Source organism: Trichomycterus rosablanca, chromosome 3, assembly GCF_030014385.1.
Source record: "Trichomycterus rosablanca isolate fTriRos1 chromosome 3, fTriRos1.hap1, whole genome shotgun sequence".
Taxonomy (NCBI): domain Eukaryota; kingdom Metazoa; phylum Chordata; class Actinopteri; order Siluriformes; family Trichomycteridae; genus Trichomycterus; species Trichomycterus rosablanca.
Genome location: NC_085990.1, coordinates 13673026 through 13694926, shown reverse-complemented (window position 1 = coordinate 13694926; position 21901 = coordinate 13673026). Strand labels below are relative to the sequence as shown.

Genomic DNA, 21901 nt, shown 5'->3' with positions numbered 1-21901 from the left:
AACTCTGGCATTAATGTTTTTTTTTTTGTTTTTTTTTAAACCTTTTACACCAATACCAGTACAACACACAGTACAGTGTTATTACCATGTCATGTCTCATTGCAGTACTGAGAATGGTTCACCTCCCAAATAACATTGTTCCATTAATTAATTTGACAAAGTGCAAAGATTATTTTGACAACATATGTACTGCAGTCAGTCAGTAATTGTATCCCCACAAACTGCATTTACTGATATACGTAGAATATAGAGTATATATAGAATGTATACATAGGTATATAGTATATACTGTATATTGTACATAGTACAGTTTACTTGCCTGTTTAGTGGTTAAGCGGTTAAGGTACTGGACTAGTAATCAAAAGGTTGCTGGTTCAAACCCCACCACTACCAGGTTGATACTGTTGGGCCCTTAAGCAAGGCACTTAACCCTCAATTGCTTAGACAGTATGCTGTCACAGTACTGCAAGTCGCTTTGAAAAAAAGGCGTCTGCTAAATGTCAAAATTGTATGTCAAACCTCTGTGTGCACGTGTGTGTGTGTGTGTGTGTGCGCATATCCAGGTTTTTACCAGGCCTCCTTCCTGACCCACCAGTCTCAGCATCTCCCGGCAAACGTCGCACTCAATCTTTGAGCGCTCTGCCCAAAGATGATAAGAACAGCCCGGGCAAGGTACACAGTCAAACACAGAAACTAAGCCAGTTTGAACTGAGAATGAAACACTCACATTTTTATCAAAATAAATCACTTTATGAACATTATGCATTTATTACTGTAACAGGATATTTCAATGTTTTTTGGTTTTACCTTATGAAAAAAAGTCACCACCATCACAAAGGCTTGAATATTGAGATTAATTTTTATCAGTGCCACTTATCTGGCCAGGCGCTGAACACACACAATTGGCCTTGTCTGAGGGAGGGAAGATCCCACTGCAACAGCGACTCCTTTTGTCTGGTTAAGGCACTGATATGAGAAGTAAAAGAAAACACAGGGCGTAGTGTGCTCCTCAGTAAGTGCTGACACTGAGTGAACTATAGCCACATGCTTCAGGCAGTGCACAGAGAAATTAAGTATATCATATACAAATGATTCAGCTACATTAGTATTTATTAGAGATACTAGAGTAAATGTGTAGTGCCAGTAATGCATTTATTTTATATGTAGATTCATATTAGGCGGAATGTTACATTCCATTCAGCTGGGCATTTAGTGACCTTCATAGGGTCCTTGTCAAAGAGAGCATACTTATAGTGACGGAAATCATGTGTCCTGACACATTTCTGGTTTGGATGAGCTGACAAAGTCAGATTATAGTAAAGGTTGGTAACATTACACAAAAGATGTATGCTTGATGTATGCATCCCAAATACTACCATAATGTAGCCTGGCTGAGTAATTAAGGCCGCAATAAAGACGAAACCAGCAGCAATACATGAACAATTCACAAAGTTTTGGTAAAGGCCGCTTAGCTAACAATTCATAAATAAAGTTTACATAACATGACATAATGTGCTTCAGTTCCCCCCCTAATTATTATAAAACACTCCATTCAGAGGGAAAAGGATCACATCCGGAGGCCCATGAATGCGTTCATGATCTTCAGCAAGCGCCATCGGGCCCTCGTTCATCAGCGGCACCCGAATCAAGACAACCGCACCGTTAGCAAGATCCTGGGCGAGTGGTGGTACGCTCTGGGACCCAAAGAGAAACAGAAATATCATGACCTCGCATTCCAGGTAATATATATATATATATATACTGGTGTTTCATGAGAAGGCTTTGTTGTGGTATTAGTGAGGTGCTGAATGTCTCCTGGATCCACAGGTTAAGGAAGCCCACTTTAAGGCCCATCCAGACTGGAAGTGGTGCAATAAGGACAGGAAGAAGTCGAGCAGCGAAAGCCGGAATGCTCCGGGTGGAAAGGACATCAGAGAGAGGAGCATGTCTGAGACGACAGGTAAGAAAAGCATTCTGTATTATTTTAGGACATTAAGCTGGTATTACACACTATGGTCAAAAGTATGTGAACACAACGATCTTGTTGGACTTTTCTAAACCGTAGGCATTAATGTAGGGTTAGTAACAGCTGGAGTATGTGTAGACATCTGTCCTTATCCACTCTAAAAGAGCATGTATTTATGAACCTCATCGAATGCACAGGGGTCCAGTAATGCTGGATCAGGAAAGGGGATTCCCCAAACTGTTGAGCTCTTGATACAAACTTAAAACCATGTAGTTAATGTAATTCATTTTATTTATCTGAGTCATTATTAAGAGGGGTGTCCACAAACTTTTGCCATATACAAATGATACAAAAAAAATCACGTTCTTATTATCTTCATTATTCCCATTCAGAGCCTCCCTCAGTGTCCATGGCTTCTGAGCTCAAAGCAGTGGGGCCCGGTGTGATGGGCATGTCCGATCGTTCTGGAGGGGAGGGCCACGCCCGCCCCCGTGCCTTCTCACAAAGCGCTATGCACAGCTTGGAGAGGAGCGAGAGGGGCAACCCTCAGGTTCTAGCAGAGCTTGCACAGGTAAAACACAAACACGTGCAACACTCACACTGTCATTGCTCACTCATTGCTACTTTATGCATCAAACTGCTGTTTCAAAAGCTGAACAGAAATCGAGGTGTTTCTTGTTGACCAGGGATTGATTGGGCTCATGTTCTCCTTATGTCCATTGGTATCTGTTAGGTATTCCAGTTTTATCCTACCATGTAAAGTTGGACCAGTCTGGTACAAATTATGGTTTCAGATTTTAGCTTTCTCTACTGTTGCACGGTGGCTAGCAATGTCACTTCACAGCAACCCGGACCCGCGATGGTCCTGGTCCTTTCTGTGTGGAGTTTGCATGTTCTCCCCGTGTCTGTGTGGGTTTCATCTGGGTGCTCTGGTTTTCTTCCACAGTCCGAAACCAAGTGCAAGTGAGGTGAATTGGAGATACTAAATTGTCCATGACTGTGTCTGGGTAACTAGTAACTACCTGTCCTGTCATGAATGTAACCAAAGTGTGTAAAACATGACAACAAAATCTTAATAAAATAAATAAATCTTCACTGTTGGCCACAGCTTCACATTATGGCCAAAAGTGTGTGGACACCTGATACATTTTTCTCTGTTTTTTCCCTTGTTAGATGTGTGGCGAAGGAGGTCAGATTTCAGGCCGTGGGGCTCTACCTCATGTCCAGAGGGGCATGAGTGAAGACATGACCAGCGATGATGAACGCATGGTCATCTGTGAGGAGGAGGGGGACGATGATGTCATCGGTGAGTCAGCATACAATGATCATCTATGCCATTACATTTAAGCTTCAGATTGTTGGTATGTACGTTGAAGTCTAAGACTGCCATTACATGCATTTTCCTTACAAGTGTTTGTAAACTTGTGACCTCGATCTTACATACATAAGGGCAGCAGATATTCCAACCCTCTGTGTTCTCCCTCGTCCAATACAGAGGACCCATATCCAGGCAGCTCCATAGATCTTAAGTGCAAGGAGAAAGTCACAGACAGCGACAGTGAAACTGGATCTGGGGACGAAGGTGAACGCAAGGTAGTACCTTTCACTTTTCTTACACGAGTAATACATGCAAGCACATTCTAGGCATAAAGCTGAGTGTGTGTGTGTGTGTGTGTGGACGGCATCATACTTATTGATTAACCCACTGCTGTGGAGAGTTCCAGCTCCAGAGTTCAATTCTCAGCAACACTAGGGGCCGGGCAGGTGCTCAACGGACATGGTTAGTCGTGTCTGAGAGAGGGCAGGTCGGATACAGTTTTTATTCTTGCTGTCTGTCTGTGGTGCCAGCTGTGGAGTTACGGGGAACACATGGGGTATAGGGTGACTCTCTAAATGTGCTACAGCTCCCTCTGTAATCCACAGTTGACTGTTGTAAATAATTGGAGTTCACACTTGTCAGACAGGGACGGGTGCTAGTCTGCGGCCCTCGCCAGCCAGTGTGGAGGTAATGTGAGTGACATAAAAATTTTGAACACATGGGACACTTTTATTCAAATCGGGACTGAATGCACTGCATGCAACAGAGGCTGATGGACCTTGTTTAGGGGCCCAACAGTGGTGGTGTTGGGGCTTAACCCCCTTAAGTTAATCACTTATCACTATCTACAATTATTTTCTTCTTTCAGAGAATCTTTGCTCCTGTGATCTGCTCGACAGCGTCAGGCCCTGGACACGGGCGCAGCCTTTCTCTCTCCTCCTACCCAGTCCACAGACACATCTCTGACGCCCCCTTCAAAAGAAGGCGAGCAATAGAGGGAGCAGACGGAGAACGGCGGCATGCCGAAGGAGGAGCGTCTCACGGTCTCCCCCTGTCTTCCTCTGGTCAGTCCACCTCGGTCAGCGCATCTTCAGCACTGGGTGCATTGAGGGTGGCATCCACTGTCGTCACTAACGTAGTACGACCTGTTGTCAGCACTCCGGTGCCGATCGCCAGCAAGTCGGCTCATGAAAGAAAAGCCGCCGCCCCCCATGCACAGTTTTTTGGGGCGACTCTGGCACCAGCAGGAGGGGGCGCATACTATTCCTCATCTTCGTCCATTCCTGTAACCGCACCTGGAACACAAGGGGGGCTAAATCTGGTGCTGGGTGGCACTTTTCAGGCTCCGTCTGCTGTCCAGCTAATTACGCCTCCTCCTCAAAACACAGCATCCCCTGCTACAGTTGCAGCCACTCAGAGTAACGGCCCCATACCAGTGCCCCTGCTGCAGCCTCACATTCTGCCCACCACATCACCTGCACAACCTGCTGGCCACAAAGCAGTCACACAAGTTCAGTACATCTTGCCCACCCTGTCTGTCAACTCCAAGAGCTCTTTACCTCAACAGCCTGTCAACTCACCAACTGGCGTCTTTACCGTGCCCACAGCTCCGCCCACAATTGTCACTCTGGCTAATGGGAAGCAGTCAGGATACAATTCTGTCCCTGCAGTGGGCGTGGTCAGCCAAGGAGCAAGAGGTATGGAGAAGTCATAGAGTCAATGTTAGCGAATAAAGAAATGTTAATCATGTTAAAAGTGCATTGAGTGGAGTTTAGTCTGTCATGTTTGGGTTTGAGAAATGCAAGGTCATTGGGGTGTGTGAGGGATGTAAAAATAACATGAAGTCTAGCCTGGACCCTTGAGCAAGCAAATTAGGATTAAGGGCCCTGCCTTAAGCAGCAGCCTTCCTAATCTAATCACTAATCTAATACCTTAACCACTGAGCCACCACTGGCCTCCAAACTTATTATGGATAATGTAGTATTATGTAGTCCACTTTTAATTGCTTTCGTCAAGGAAGCTTGGAACAACAATCCGACCTTGTTAATTACCATGATTTCCTTTTACATAGTAATAATTATGGTAATGGATTGTGGTGTTACAGTTTGGATTGGAATTGGGATTGAGTTGTATTTCATTAAGACCTTGTTAGTTAAATGTGATTTTTTTTTTTAAATGATAGTCACTTGCAAGAGTGTACATTATTATATTGTAGCTCATAGTTAAGGCCCTACCTAATTCAGGGATGTGAAAATCAGGCCATCAATATGCAATTGAAAGTTTAAAGTTTGTGTTTAGCGATTTAACATTTTTCATTAACATAGTGTTCCGATTAATTTGCACTATGAGGCGGTCCTAGCAATCCTACGGCAATTCAGTTAGCTATCGCTCAGTCAAAATGTTCAAGATGTCGAAGTGTAAAGCAGCTTAAAACACCATTCAGGGTGTTCTAGATTTCCATTCAACTGTTAAGGTAGGCTGTACTATGTATTGTAGCTTCCATTTATTCTATCAATCAATTTATGAGTGTAGTTTAATGACTACTGTGAAATCACTGCTGTGATATTTGAAAAACGAGGTCAAGCTCAGATTCCCGTGAATTTATTACAGTCCTACTCGTAGTACATTGGTCTTGTTAGTAACATTATCGCAAAAATTCTAATTCTGAATGCTAAAAGTGACCAATTTAATGTCAGAACTTTTTAGAGGACAATAGTAAGCAGCAGGTGGTAAAATGCATATCAGATACTCTGCAAAGTCAGTTATTTTTTATTAACTGCACATTTTATGCGTTATTTCACATAAACCATGGTAACCATTTTTAACTGTTTGTTATTGTATCATCCTTACTTGGATCCATCATCACCACTTGCCAGCCTTCTGTACCAAAAACACCAAGCAATATTACAGTATAGTAATAATGATGAGCATTTCTCCTCCAATTATGTATTCTGATCTTTCTTTATCATATGGTACACGAAACAAGATTTTCACAACAAAAGTCACAAAATTATGCACTACTCAAGTTTTATAAGAATGGTTCTACTCATTACAGTTTTCTTATTCTTCTAAGTTTGAGAACTACTTTGGGCTCTGTTTTTGTCTTACCAGGCTACATGTGTCATATTTAAAAGACAAAATGTCAGCTAATTGACCATAGACATAGAGAATTCACTGCTCAAGCTTGGATCTTAATCAGAACTATGAAGCAGTTTCAACACTCTGTTACACTTATGTTTCTAGTCATGCTTATTATTGGACTACACTCGATGATGTCAGGGAAACGAGGCTAAAAATTAGCAGTTGCTGTAAAGACAGCACACATGTAGATCAAAGAACTAAAATGAGGGTCTCACCAGCGCTGTAATATAATCCATGTATTAATGCAAATATGTACAGTAGAGTATATAAGACTTGCTTTTGGCAGCCAATGCAGCATAGGTCGAAATGAGGTGGAAATATCAAGCTAAATGTAAACATTATTATGTTGATAATGAAACTCCGTTTTGTGTAGCTTTGCTATGATTTGACATACTGCAATATAAGACTTTGGGTACTGTGTTTGTCTCACCAGGCTACATGTGTCATATGTAAAAGACAAAAGGTCAGCTAATTGACCATAGACTTAGAGAATTCACTGCTCAAGCTTGGAACTCAATAAGAGCCACTAAGCGGTTTAAACAAGAAATATAAACACCACACTCTTACATTTACGTTTCTAATCATGCTTTTTGTTGGACTACATTTGATGGTCAGGGTAATAAGTCTGAATATTAGCTGTTGCTATGAAGACTACTAGCAGCTGGCAGTACCCAATCAGATCAAAGGACTAATCAGCACTTTCCGAGCAATCAAAATAAGGGAGTCAGAAGAGCTGTAATGTAATAAATATATTGATGCCAATATACAGAGGATGTGAGGCTTGCTTTCGCAACCGATGCAGCATAGTTGATAAAATGTTCAGAATCTCTTCTGTAGTCATCTGAAGGTCAAAATGAGGTCAAAATATCAAGCTAAATGTATACATTATCATGTCAATAATACAACTCTGATCTGTATAGCTTTGCAGTTATTTGAAAGAATGCAGCTCTGCTTGATAGCCGTTGCTGTTCTGCTGTGTGACTTGTGCTAAATAGTTGCTGAGAGTGAGGAAGTGCCTGTTATTTATATCACACTGGCAATTTTATTCTTTCTACAGTGCAAACGCAGTCTCCAGTTTTGCAGGGCAAGATGCTGGTTCCCATGGCAACAGTGCGGACCACTCCTGCCCCTTCCCAGCAGTTTCCCCTGATGGCTCCGCCTCTTCCTGTCCAGAATGGAGCTCAGTCTGGAAACAAGGTGTGAAAACGTCTACGACACCGCTAATGAGCCACTCCTGTTCAGTAATGCTTACAGCTGAGGGTTTATACTTCTGGAGCTTGTCTGTGAGAATTTGTGTACACATATTTTTTGAATATTTTTCTGTTTTGTTCTAGATTATTCAGATTGCCCCTATGCCAGTTGTGCAATCCCAGCTTCCTCCAGCAGGGAACACATTCCCTGTGACCATGGCGGCAGCCACAGTGGTTGCCCCGGGCTCTACCCCCTCACAAGCTGTGCTGCTGCCTCCTCCACCCACTAGGTATGATGCACACACTTCCACTCCCCCACGACACGATTCCACCATCTCTCCACTCTCGAGCTCACCTCTCCTACACTGTCACGGTGCCGCAGTACTGCAGTCTTTCTCTCTGAACCAGTTTTCCTTCTCTCTGTAGAATCACATATGTCCAGTCCGCTCAAGGAGGCCCTTCTACTATTCCACTTGTATCCACAGCAACAGGCTCCAGCTCCCAAACAGCTGCTCCCACACCTGGCATGGCATACGTTCAGCCTTCGTTAGCCACTTTTACAGCAATTGGCCATCCTGGGCCAACTTTGGTGCAGCCTCTTATTACCGGTCAGTGTTTGTCAGTGTTTATTTTTAGTCTTAATTATAGCCTATTATGAGTTGCTTAAACATTCTTAAGATGCGTCATTCTTTTTTTTTTTAACAGGTCAGCCTCCTCTCTTAGCTCCACCCCAGTCTCCCAACCCAGCCATCTCAGCAATCTACCCCTCTACTGCTGTCACCTTGGCAACTGGAGTAGTGTCGGCAGCAACAATGCCGCCCAGCGTGGTCTATTCTGTCTCAAGCCCCTCCATCTTACCCAAACACACGTCCACCACATCTGCAACAACGGTGACCCTGGCAGGCTCAGAAAAGCATGGGCACGGTCCTGCACACCCAGAACTGGACAGACAGACTGAAAAAACACCTCTCTCACACACTGAAAGACTGAATAAAGGCGGCAGCTCAACAGCTCCACCATCTGGAGTGTCAATGACTTTACATTCTGCCAGCCCAGCTCAGCCTGGTACAGGTACAAAGCAGTAAACTGATAAATAAACCAATAAATAAGTAGATGAATAGATAGATAGATTTTAGAGAACTTTATTGTCATTGCTCAGTACAGTTACAAGGCAACAAAATGCATTTAGCATCTACCAGAAGTGCAAATAGTAGCATTGTGAAAAAAAAAAAAAAAAACTAAGAACATCATTAAACTTACATATCTAAGGTAAGTATAATAATTATATAGCTGTTTACATATGTGGTGTTAGGTCTATATATATATATATGTGTGTGTGTGTGTGTGTAATAACAATGGGAATACTAGGTATGTATAATAATAATAATATAATAACAATAAGAATAGGAATACTAGGTATGTATAATAATAATAACAATAAGAATACTAGGTATGTATGTATAATAATAATAAGCATAAGAATAGGAATACTAGGTATGCATGTATAATAATAATAATAATAATAAGCATAATAATAGGAGTACTAGGTATGTATAATAATAATAATAATAATATTAAGCATTACAATTAGAATATTAGGTATGTATAATAATAATATTAAGCATTATAATTAGAATATTAGGTATGTATAATAATATTATTAAGCATTATAATTAGAATATTAGGTATGTATAATAATATTATTAAGCATTATAATTAGAATATTAGGTATATATAATAATAACAATAATAAGCATAAGAATAGAAATACTAGGTATGTATAATAATAATAATAAGCATAATAATAGGAGTACTAGGTATGTATAATAATAATAATAATAATAATATTAAGCATTATAATTAGAATATTAGGTATGTATAATAATATTATTAAGCATTATAATTAGAATACTAGGTATATATAATAATAACAATAATAAGCATAAGAATAGAAATACTAGGTATGTATAATAATAATAATAATAATAATAAGCATAATAATAGGAGTACTAGGTATGTATAATAATAATAATAATAATATTAAGCATTATAATTAGAATATTAGGTATGTATAATAATAATATTAAGCATTATAATTAGAATACTAGGTATATATAATAATAATAATAATAATAAGCATAATAATAGAAATACTAGGTATGTATAATAATAATAATAATAAGCATAATAATAGGAGTACTAGGTATGTATAATAATAATAATAATAATATTAAGCATTATAATTAGAATATTAGGTATGTATAATAATATTATTAAGCATTATAATTAGAATACTAGGTATATATAATAATAATAATAAGCATAAGAATAGAAATACTAGGTATGTATAATAATAATAATAAGCATAATAATAGGAGTACTAGGTATGTATAATAATAATAATAATAATATTAAGCATTATAATTAGAATATTAGGTATGTATAATAATAATATTAAGCATTATAATTAGAATACTAGGTATATATAATAATAATAATAATAAGCATAATATAAATACTAGGTATGTATAATAATAATATTAATAAGCATAATAATAGGAGTACTAGGTATGTATAATAATAATAATATTAAGCATTATAATTAGAATATTAGGTATGTATAATAATATTATTAAGAATTATCATTAGAATACTAGGTATATATAATAATAATAATAATAATAATAAGCATAAGAATAGAAATACTAGGTATGTATAATAATAATAATAAGCATAATAGGAGTACTAGGTATGTATAATAATAATAATAATAATATTAAGCATTATAATTAGAATATTAGGTATGTATAATAATAATATTAAGCATTATAATTAGAATACTAGGTATATATAATAATAACAATAATAAGCATAAGAATAGAAATACTAGGTATGTATAATAATAATAATAATAAGCATAATAATAGGAGTACTAGGTATGTATAATAATAATAATAATAATAATATTAAGCATTATAATTAGAATATTAGGTATGTATAATAATATTATTAAGCATTATAATTAGAATACTAGGTATATATAATAATAATAATAATAAGCATAAGAATAGAAATACTAGGTATGTATAATAATAATAATAAGCATAATAATAGGAGTACTAGGTATGTATAATAATAATAATAATAATATTAAGCATTATAATTAGAATATTAGGTATGTATAATAATAATATTAAGCATTATAATTAGAATACTAGGTATGTATATTAATAATATAGATGCCCTTATGTGTTTCCTAGCTGGCATTTCTAAGCTGCCCCCGGTCCCTGCCAGGCCTCCTCAGAAAGTCAAGGCCACCCTGGCCAACATCCCTGTTGGATGCTACGACGGAGGGGGGCGAGGGAAAGAACGAGAAAAAGACAAAGAGAAGGACAAAGAAAGAGAACGTGAGAAAGAAAAAGAAAGTGGTAGCAGTCTCTTTTTCGAAGCGGAAAAAGGAGGAGAAACGGTCCCTGCTGCTCTCGCCACACAAGAGGAGAGCTCAACAGAAGCTGAAGCCCACAGCGTGGGTGAGACTGGAACCACAAGCGCACGCAGCAAAGAGCCAAATGCGAAAGAGGTGAGCAGCAACAAATACAAATCAGAGATCAAGATGACATAGCTTCAGAGCTTCAAAGAGGTCTGAGTCTACAGAGTGGCTGGATTTTAGCTGCACTAGTGAAAAAAAAATGGAAATTTATTTCATGTTTTAAACATGGATAAACAGTATAAGCAAAGAGTAACAGTGGATGCCACTCTGCAAAATGCCCTCGAAAGTACAGCCTCAAAAACACAAAATTGAATTTGCACCTCTTTGATGCAGTACATTCTGAGCTGAATGGCAGTTTCTTTGTTCATGTGAAAGCCAACAAGAAACAAAATGGTTCAATCTGAGCAAACAAAATGATTTCTAAGATGAATCAGGACCGATAATAGTCATGGTTCAGTTTGTACTATACGTGACAAAGTGATTACGCTAACCCACTACAGCTGAGAACTGGGTCCAGATTCCACAGACTTGACTGGCTGTGTCTGAAGGAGGGTGTCTGAAGGAGGGTGTCTGAAGGAGGGTGTCTGAAGGGGGGTGGCTGAACCTTGCGATAGATTGGCACTATATCCAAAGTGTGTTTGCCTTGATTGTCCAATGATTCCTGTTGGAAACTGACCCACTGCGACTCTAACCAGGATCAAGCGGTTGATGGAAAAAGAAAATGGAAATAAATACAATAAAATGCACTCACCTTAAACACTAAGTAGCTTTAATGGGAGAACAATCAAACTATAAATTGATCTTGTGTTTTCAAATTGATTTTGCAGAGATTATACTCTGATACATCTAAATCTGAATTCTTTAGAGACTGGCCAGTTTCTGTCATATGCTAATAATACATTTATTAAGGTAACAGCACCATGCTGACCACTGCTAAGGTGGTCTTCTGTTTGGTCTGTACCAGATTCCATAGCCTTTATGTGCTCTGGCATCAATGAGTCTTGGCTGCCTAACAACCTGTCAGCTGTTCGTGGCTTGTCTGTTCTCGGGCCCCTGTCTGTGGGTACCTATTACAGACTGCCTGTGAGTGGCCTGTGCTGTTTCAGAGATACTGCAACACAGTCACCCTGCTATGAGAATTTGGCCTTAATCCAGGTCACTCAGGTCTTTATGTAATGAACCACAGGTAACTACCATTAGCCCAATTTGTTTTGTATATCTTGACAGTGACATGCACAGTTGTTCTGAATATGTTGATGTTTAGCAGAACGGTGTGTATTTAAAAGCCACTGTATTTAAAAAAAAATGCACACAATGACTTAACGATTTGCGTCACACCATCAAAATTCTGCTGTGTATTAACTTAACTATGAGTGGTATCTGTCAGACTTAAAAGTTCAGGATCGTCATAATTCATCTAAAAGGTGCAGTTTATTAGTAAACTGCATATATTAAGTTAATATTATACATTTTTGTGTTTAGCACATGTGGTTCATACGTGTAAATAAGCTTCTAGCCATGCATCTGTGTCAGTAAAACAAAGTCAGTTTATAATTTGCCACAGCTCATTATCCTTTTTACTAATGTGTCAATCACAAGAAGCACCGTAGTCATTTCCCTTTTTGCAGAACACAAATAAGCACATGTTGTGCTCATTTCCCTCCTACCAGTTAGCATGTGAAACCTAAAAGCAACGGCGGGACAACTAGCAGCGAAAGTCTCTCATTAAAACTCTTTACAGTCAGAAGTAAGAAGCAGTAATTACCATAAAACCTCGGGGTCACATGCAGCTGACAAAACTTTAATACAGTTTCCTTGTTTTTCTTTCAGACCGAATGGAGAGACTCTGCGTCCTGCTCTCCATTACCAGTATCGACGTCAGACCCTGCTCCACCCCTTTCACAGTCAGACAAAGATGCACCGCCTCCCAAAAAGCTGAAGTCTCGCCCGCCGCCCCTCAAGCGCCCATTTGATTCAGTCGACAAGTAAGTTGCCTTCCTGACACAGCAGTGAATTTTTATGTTCCCTAACACACATGATGTAGATTTAACTTTTTCTTGGTAAGGTCGACGATTTGCAACACCAGATCTGGTCCCCATACCAGACTTGGTACAGTTTTTATGCTGGACGCCCTTCCTGATGCAACAAACATATCTTAATCCAGAATTGGGACCGGCACTGAGAGCGTCCCAGTCACTCAAATTGCTGCACCTCCCAATGGCTTGGCCGTTTTGCGATTCAAACCCCGGGTCTCAGCAGCAGTGGGCTAATATACTTTCCAGCTAAGCTGCCCGAATGTTAATGATGGTAGCTCTGATGGCAGTGAAATAGAAACAATATATTATGTCACAAGATGCCGTCCCAGTAGCCCAGTGGTTCTGAAACTCTGCCGTAATCCATATTTAATTAAAGCTTTGTTTTTCTGGTTGAATTCCATGCTTTATCGATTATTATAAGAGTACAAGTAAAGGTGCACTCAGGTGGTGCAGTGGTAAAACAAGCTAGCTCAACTGTGCTAAGATCTCCAGCTCTCAGGCTTGAATTTAACCTCTGCTATCAGCCGGTCGGGCATCTACACAGTTACACGACTGGTTGTGTGTCTGTAGAGGGAGGGACATTGGCTAAACAGGGTTCCTTGTCGCCGGGGCAATTGTGACCTCTGCTTACTGACTGAGGTGCCTGCATAGGGATGGCTGATCATGGATGGCAGTGGGGGGCTCTCCATACGCGATCCTGTGCTTGCAAATGGAAAGAAGTGATCCAGGAAAGAGGAGGGATGGCATAACAGGATTGCACTTAATACCAGTGGTTATTAAAACTACAAGAATTGTGAACATATCTGGTTAATTTAAGAATGACTCAATTTGCTCAGAATGCTTTAAAAGTTTAGACATTTTATAATTTCTACAAATTCTTTGTGGTCTTTTATTATTTCATTTGTGTAAGAAAACTAATTAAATATTTAGGTTTTTATCTTACAAAATATTGAACATTTCAGTACATTACATTTTAACTACGCACACTTGATATTCTCCTTTCTAAAAATTCACCAGCTGTATGTTTCCCAATGTTCTGTTGCCAGTCATTCAGCCCTTTCCTGTGATGCACTTCTCTAATGGATGTTGTGTCTGTAGGCGCTGACCTCAGTGTTTTTTTTGGGTTTTTTTTTCACTGGTCTCCCTTCTGTTGTGCAGACTTGATGTGCCGAAAAACTTTGTGTTCAAAGCCTCCTCATGTGTAGCTTTAAAACATCAGGGGTGCAATTTCAGTCATTCATATAGTGTGAATTGGGTTTTAAAAAAAACTGCACCGGCCCAGAAGAATGTGGAAGACTAGTGTTAGGTTAATACAAATCATTACAGAGAAAAGGGACATATGTGGATATGCTAGCTTAATATATGAGTGTAAATGGCATGACATGATTATATGCTGTCTTACAATTTAACCCAATTTGTTAGCTTTTTAAAATGTGAGTAGACGTGAGTACGCAGAAGTGGTTCTGTTTGATTTGGACATTTTTATACTAAGAATGTTAGTGGAGCATGTTATAGGGCAGTTGTAGCCTCAGTGATCTAGTAGGCCTACTAGTAATCATAAGGTTGCTGGTTTAAACCCCAACACTGCCAAGTTGCCACTGTTTGACCTTTGAGCAAAGCCCTTAACCCTCAGTTGCTTAGACTGTATACTGTAAGTTGTGTTGGATAAAAGCGTCCAATAAATGGCAAAAATAAAGTAAATATAAAATAATGTTTGTAGGCAGTTGTAGCCTAGTGGTTAAAGTACTGGACTAGTACTGGACCAGAAGGTTGCTGGTTCAAGCCCCACCACTTCCAGGTTGCTGCTGTTGGGCCCTTGAGCAAGGCCCTTAACCCTCAATTGCTCAGACTGTATACTGTCACAGTACTGTAAGTTACTTTAGATAAAGGTGTCTGCTAAATACTGTAAATGTAAATGTTATGTCAGACTGGCTGTTTATCCAAAAAGCTACAAGATTATTAATGTGACTAAAATTGACCTTTTGGCCTTCCATGCCTCACCTTCAGCATATCAAATGCTTTAATCTTTTTTTAAATGAGCAACTTTATTAAATCTGTATGCAGGGTGCTGTCTGAGGTGTACTTTGAAGAACGATTTGCAGAGCTGCCTGAGTTTCGTCCAGAAGAGGTTCTACCCTCGCCAACCTTGCAGAGCCTAGCCACATCCCCTCGTGCCATCCTGGGTAGCTATCGCAGAAAGAGGAAGAACTCCACTGGTGAGAGAGGCAAGAACTGCTACCTAAAGCTACTATCAGCTAAAAGATCAAAGTTGAAGACGTACAGACTTTAGTAGTAAATAATTGTATTTAATGTTTCTATTGTGTGCAGATCTGGACTCCTCCACGGACGACCCCATCTCTCCTAAGAGAAAGAACAGGCGCAGATCCAGCTGTAGCTCCGAGCCTAACACACCCAAAAGTGCTGCCAAGTGCGAGGGGGACATATTTACCTTCGACAGGCCTGGTAATACATCCCGAGTTTTATACCGACCACCTCCTGGAGAGGCACACCCCAACGGAGTTTGACATTTTTCATGTCTTTATGTATGGCAGGTACAGATGGAGAGGACGTATTGGGCGAGCTGGAGTTCGATAAGGTGCCATACTCGTCTCTAAGGAGAACTCTGGATCAGAGGAGGGCTCTGGTCATGCAGCTATTTCAGGAGCATGGCTTCTTTCCCTCAGGTAACAGGGCACTCGGTGATGCAGCCGCCTATTAAGCTGGTGGGGTGTTTTTAATAAAATGCCAGTAGGTTTAAGGAGTATTTAAGATTCCCAACACTACTGCACCTCATCACCATCACAGTTCTGTGAGGATCCCTTCTGAGTACAGGGGGGTAACAAAGTGTTCAGAGAAACAGATGGACTAAAGTCTGTAATTGTATACCCATCAAGTTTGTATAGTTTACATAGCTTATAAAAAATCAATAATTGTATATACCAGGGTGGCACAGTGGCTCAGTGGGTAGCACTGTTGCCTCACAGCAAGAAGGTCCTGGGTTTGATTCCCAGATGGAGTGGTCTGGGTCCTTTCTGTGGGGATTTTGCATATTCACCCCTTGTCTGTGTGGGTTTCATCTGGGTGGTCTTGTTTCCCTCCCACAGTCCAAAGACATGCAGTCAGGTTAATTGGAGATACAGAAGTCCCCCTAGGTAGGAGTGTGTGTATGTGAGTGTGTTTGCCCTGTGATGGACTGGCGGCCTTTCTGGGGTGTTTCCTGCCTTTCGCCCAGTGAATTGGACCCACCGTGACCCAGACCAGGATACAGAAAATGATGAGCATTATATAATACATAATGGCTCAGAGATCTGTGCATGCCCTGCTTGTAAATTTCTATGGTTTATGCACGATGGGCGGCACGGTGGCTCAGTGGGTAGCATTGTCTCCTCACAGCAAGAAGGTCCTGGGTTTGATTCCCAGGTAGAGCGGTCCCAGTCCTTTCTGTGTGGAGTTTGCACGTTCTCGCCGTGTCTGTGTGGGTTTCCTCTGGGAGCTCCGGTTTCCTCCCACAGTACAACGACATGCAAGTGAGGTGAATTGGAGATATGAAATTGTCCATGACTGTGTTTGATATTAAAGACTTGAACTGATGAATCTTGTGTGACCAGTGATTATTTGTCCTGTTACGAATGTAACCAAAGTGTGTAACACATGACGTTAAAATCCTAATAAATAAATTAATAAGTCCCCCTAGGTATGAGTGTGTGAGTATGTTTGCCCTGTGATGGACTGGTGACCTTTCCGGGGTGTTTCCTGCGTTTCGGCCAGTGAATTGGACCCACCCAGACCAAGATACAGAACTTGGGTGTAGTTAAGTAGCTTAAAAATAGCTGGCAGGCCAAGTTCATAATAATTTCATATAGGCTACATAGTGCACTACATATCATGTAGAAGATATTATGTTGTCTGCAGCATCAAACCAAATGAACATGATAGGCATTACATAATACATAATGGCTCAGAGATCTGTGCATGCTTGTTCATTTCTATGGTTTATACATTCCATTGTGAGCACCAGTGTGGATTTAGACCTTAGTCAAGACCTTCATCTGCAGTCTGAATACCATTATGCCAATTGCAATACTACAGCGCTCATCCTGCTAACATCAACACAATAAATGCAACCTGTGTCCAGTGGAAACCTCTAACTCACAAGTGTATTTCATGTTGTCTATATTTCTGTTTGCAGCCCAGGCCACTGCTGCATTCCAGTCAAGGTACGCCGACATCTTCCCCACCAAGGTGTGCTTGCAGCTGAAGATCCGCGAGGTACGCCAAAAGATCATGCAAAGTGCAGCGCCCGCCGAATGTCCCGGGACGTCGGATTCCTTCCCGGGACCGTCCGGATCGGCCAGCAACGAGGGCGGAGGAGGACCCGAGTGTGCCGAGAAAGAGCTGGAGCGGGAGGAGGACCTGAACCTTTCCGATTCCCTGGACTCTACCAGATGAGTTTGACGGACTGGCTGAGAGGAACCACTGGTTACCGGATTGCTCCGGGCGCATCTGTGAAACTCACAGCGACTCCTCGGAGTGTGTGAATGTGGGAAACGATGTTTGTTGGGCTTTCCGACTGAATTCCGCAGTATTTTAAAATAGACGATGGAAAATTTGAGACATTTTATTGTAAAATGGTTCTGCATAGGTCACATTTACACACCTACCCACTTACACCACTGATCACTGTCTTAATATCTGCACTTGAACTTGCAGCATTATTTACTGCTAAGGCTTCCTTTAGACTTTTAAGACTTGAAGATTTTGGAATGATCACCGTCAAGGTGATTCCGTTGCAGGACTTATAAGGGCATCTGATTTTTTTTAACTGTATCGTTTTAATTGGTAACGGTCGGGCATAGATGGTTTGTCATAGGCATGTCATAGTTTACCGCCAGTCATTGTGAGGCCGGCCTCCTTTGGCTTGGTTTTAAAGATGATGAAGACACAATGGACTCTTTTTTTAATACTTTTCCAGTTTTTTTCTTTCTTCCAGTGATTCATTTTTTGAAGGTTTTTTATCAAAGTTTGTTTGGTTTGTTTGTCAAGGCACTGAATAACCTCATCAATGGACAAGCTTAGCATTTAAAAGCTCCTCTTCCTATGATTGGCTGTAGCAGACGCTAATCAAGGCTAGAATCGGTCCTAAGGTGCAGCTATGAAGGAAGACGCCTTTAGAAGGGAAGTCAGTGGGAACATTATGACCACTGATTGGACTTTTTTCCCCTCCATATAGTCCTGTATTAAGAAACAACGTATTTAATTTTCTCTTGCCATTATATTCAAGGACGTTGGAACATGTTTAATAACTTTTCAATAAGAAAATAGACTTGGATTTTGAAATGTTGAGATCAGTGCCTAACTGGATTTCTCATTACTGTTCTTATGTGAATCTGATCAGTATACCATAGTACATTTACTGCAGCTTTTCATCATGCTTTCCTGGAAACTCCACATCCGGTTCATCTTTGAGAAAATGTGATGTTTTTTAAACAGAAAAGTTAAATATCGAAGGTGTTGTTTGGTATATCCCAGTCTTTTAGCTCTTAACATTCCTCACTATTCCTGTTGCTTCATTCCTCCTCCATTTCTTCCTCCTGTCCTCTGTTACTTTATTGATCTTTCTACGTCTCAGCTACTTTAGGTTGAGCAGACAGAGAGAGAGAGCGATCAGGAGGAGGAGGAGGACAAGGCAGGGCATCTGTGGTGATTGTATTGTGCAAGGTTTGTTCATGTTGTACATAGAACCGGTGGAGTATCACGCCACTGAACCATAGTAAGGAGCATTATTCAATGTTAAACAATACCATTACAGGAAGTGATGTTGTAAAACAAAGAAAAACTTTAAATGAAATGAACATGAATATTAACATTTTGCTAATTTTGCTAAGGATGTGAAAGATTTATACAAATAAGCTTTACATTTGTATCTATTTCTCTCAGTATATGAATAAATAGATGTTCAAATGAACAACAACTCAACTGTATTAACTGTCCTTGCAGGAAGCAGCGTCTCGTGGTGGATGCTACAATCAAAATATGACACAGTTGTGCGCTTCAGTAAATATTGTCATATTTACACACAACCTTAGACAGTATGGCTGATATGGTCAGACAGCACTAGGTGGACTACTGCTTTTGAGCCCCTACTTGCCCCTGCATGCTCAAATACAAGTGCATGTATAAATAGTGTGAAGACCTAGATTTTGACTGATTGGAAAAAGTGTCTAATAAAATACCTGCTTTCCTCGTAACGATACAAAATAATAAAACACAGCAAATGAACGTGCACATTTTCCATAGCTAACTTTTGATTTCTTTTTTATTATATTTTCCTTAATGTAATGATTTAGATATAGAAAATTCTGCATTTTACAGCACCGAGACGTTATTAATTGTCCTAATGCATGGAAAGCTGGTTGGCCATGTCTCAATAAATTAGCAAATATTTTAAGTTGGTTCCATTTTGAGATGATAACTCTCAAAGCTTTAAGTTTGCTTACATTGTGGAATAGTGTTTCTGTAAAAATGATATAAAAACTTTGTGATGTTTAAGATGAGTGAGATTTATATTTAAGGCTCCCTTACTTTGTGGTTCTAGAAAATCTTCCAATTCTTGCACTGGTGAAAGACGAGAAAATCTACTTCCCAATCTGCACTTCAGATCTTCCTAAAAAAGGCTTTATAAGATTAAAATCTGGTGGCAGGAGATGGCTGTGGGTTTTGTATGTAAGGGGGCATCATTGGTGAAGTTTAATGCACTTAATACTGTTCAGTTGCAGTGCAAAACATTCTGTGACCCCCCACAATGGATTGCATCTATTCATGGTAATCAGGGTAAACTGTACCCCCACAACAATGAAAATGAAATGAAGAATAATAATAAATACTAGTATTATTATTGTAAGATGAATAAAGCGCATGAGAGCGCAGAAGGACACAGCGAAGATGAAAAAACAACCAAATTATACTTACTCTTCGAATAAGAGCTATTTTGGACCTCCGAAGGCACAAAGAGCAGTTTTGTTTTGTTTTTTTGCTTTGATGCATGGAAACACATGAAGACACAGAGAAGCACACAATGGCGCACGAAGACGCACAAACGTTACTGTTATATATCATCTAAATACACCTATTTTAACACACTAAACATTTCCATTACGTTTTTCTTATTACACATTATCCTACTTAAAATGTTTTAACGAAGTTAAACATTTTATTGTAGGACTGAATATAACTAAATAATTAAAGAATAAAAAACACTGCATACATACGATTAATGCATGTATTTTGTTTCTGTTTATACTGTATATTAACTACATAAATTAATGGGGATTTTTACAGGCACTAATCTTGCAATCCTCTTTACCAGTTTTAGAAAAATTACTGTCATTACTAGCAGCCACGGACTGACAAAAATTTTTTCCTCAGCAAACATCATGGATGGGACGCTCCTTGGATAAAAATATATTATGTAAATATATATAAGCATAATTTATTTAATTTATTTTTATTGTTACTTTGAAATTTAATTGAAAAAAAGCTACATTACTAGTTAGCTAACTGGCTGACGAAGTGTCGATTTATATTAGAGTAAAAGTTGTCCACTTTATTATGCTAATGTGTTGTATTTGGACATAATGGACAGTGGGCAAGTTTATCGGCCCAAAATATTAGCTTGAACCTTAAATAAACTTTAATATTTTTTATATTATTTTTTAAATATTTATTTACAAAGTACATTCACTGATTGTCATATTTATTACACGAGGCTGTAGAACCAACAGAAAACAAGGTGTGGAACAAAGAATTACACTTGAATGTAGGACATATATTTGGCCCCTGTGTGTTGAGTATGGCCCTTTTGTGGCCCCTGGTTTTAAAAAATCCTAAAGCCGCCTTTGAAGCAGACAGGATGTGTGCCTCATTTACTCATGGAAGAGATTACACCAGTATGATTTACCTGGTAGCCTCCAGAATGTGATGGATCTGCTCGTAATGTTCTTGTACCAGATACCACAGGTGTCCTTCAGATGTTTTGTCTAGTCCATGTCTCGGTGGGTCAGAGCTGTTTTACCACCATATGTAGACAGGTCTGACCCCTGTGCCAGTCAGGCCATAGTTTGCCCTGCCTAAATCCGACTATGACGTCAGCAGCAACTAGTAAATTAAAAATAATAATTTTCTGAGCTTTTTTTTAGCCTTGTTACAACATTTGAATAATTTTAGGAGGATGCTCTATCTGAATAAATTCTGTATATATGTGCCCTTATAGTTTAGTCTTGGTAAAAATGATTTGCAAAAAATACTAATGTTTTAGCATGGTTTGTAGAAGGAAAACATGCATTAATAATTTGGAGTTCACAAATGTGGTTAGAAGGTTTGAGCTTGAGGATTTGTGTTCCTCCATATCAAACTAATCTTTGTGGATTTTGCTTTGTGCAGAAGGACATAATCGTGCTAAACGAGAGCCTTTTCGAAAATGTTGCCACGACATTGGGAAAATGTGTTATATACAGTATCTGTGATTAATGTAGGCAAAACATCTGAACTCAGATTTGATGGGGTGTACACGTTTTATCCATGCAATGTGCATGGCAATATCAGTCAGGCAAAATGGCATTCACAAATGACTTGAGGTGCTACCAATACTGACCTTGAAACCCTTGTTTTGAACAATTTGGAAAAAAAAACTGTATTGTTTACTTCAGTGTTGAACTTTGGATTTTCACATCTGATGATTTCATTGCTTGAGTCTTAGACAAA

General features: G+C 39.4%; 1 protein-coding gene across 3 annotated transcripts in view; it reads left to right on the top strand.

Annotated features, from left to right (window-relative positions):
* cicb (capicua transcriptional repressor b) overlaps nt 1-19112 on the top strand; it is an 88416-nt gene extending 69304 nt beyond the window's left edge. For 2 of the 3 annotated variants that reach the window (XM_062992737.1, XM_062992739.1), the window contains 17 exons: nt 564-672; nt 1557-1739; nt 1828-1960; nt 2359-2537; nt 3140-3272; nt 3462-3559; nt 4153-4981; nt 7483-7622; nt 7760-7905; nt 8042-8223; nt 8321-8686; nt 10876-11195; nt 12936-13090; nt 15206-15366; nt 15470-15604; nt 15694-15825; nt 17331-19112. In XM_062992737.1, coding sequence (XP_062848807.1) covers nt 564-672; nt 1557-1739; nt 1828-1960; nt 2359-2537; nt 3140-3272; nt 3462-3559; nt 4153-4981; nt 7483-7622; nt 7760-7905; nt 8042-8223; nt 8321-8686; nt 10876-11195; nt 12936-13090; nt 15206-15366; nt 15470-15604; nt 15694-15825; nt 17331-17590 — 3661 coding nt within the window. In that variant the 3' untranslated portion in view covers nt 17591-19112. The remainder of the gene's footprint in view (nt 1-563; nt 673-1556; nt 1740-1827; nt 1961-2358; nt 2538-3139; nt 3273-3461; nt 3560-4152; nt 4982-7482; nt 7623-7759; nt 7906-8041; nt 8224-8320; nt 8687-10875; nt 11196-12935; nt 13091-15205; nt 15367-15469; nt 15605-15693; nt 15826-17330) is intronic. The other variant, XM_062992738.1, reaches the window with a different exon arrangement.
* The last annotated feature ends 2789 nt before the right edge of the window (nt 19113-21901 follow it).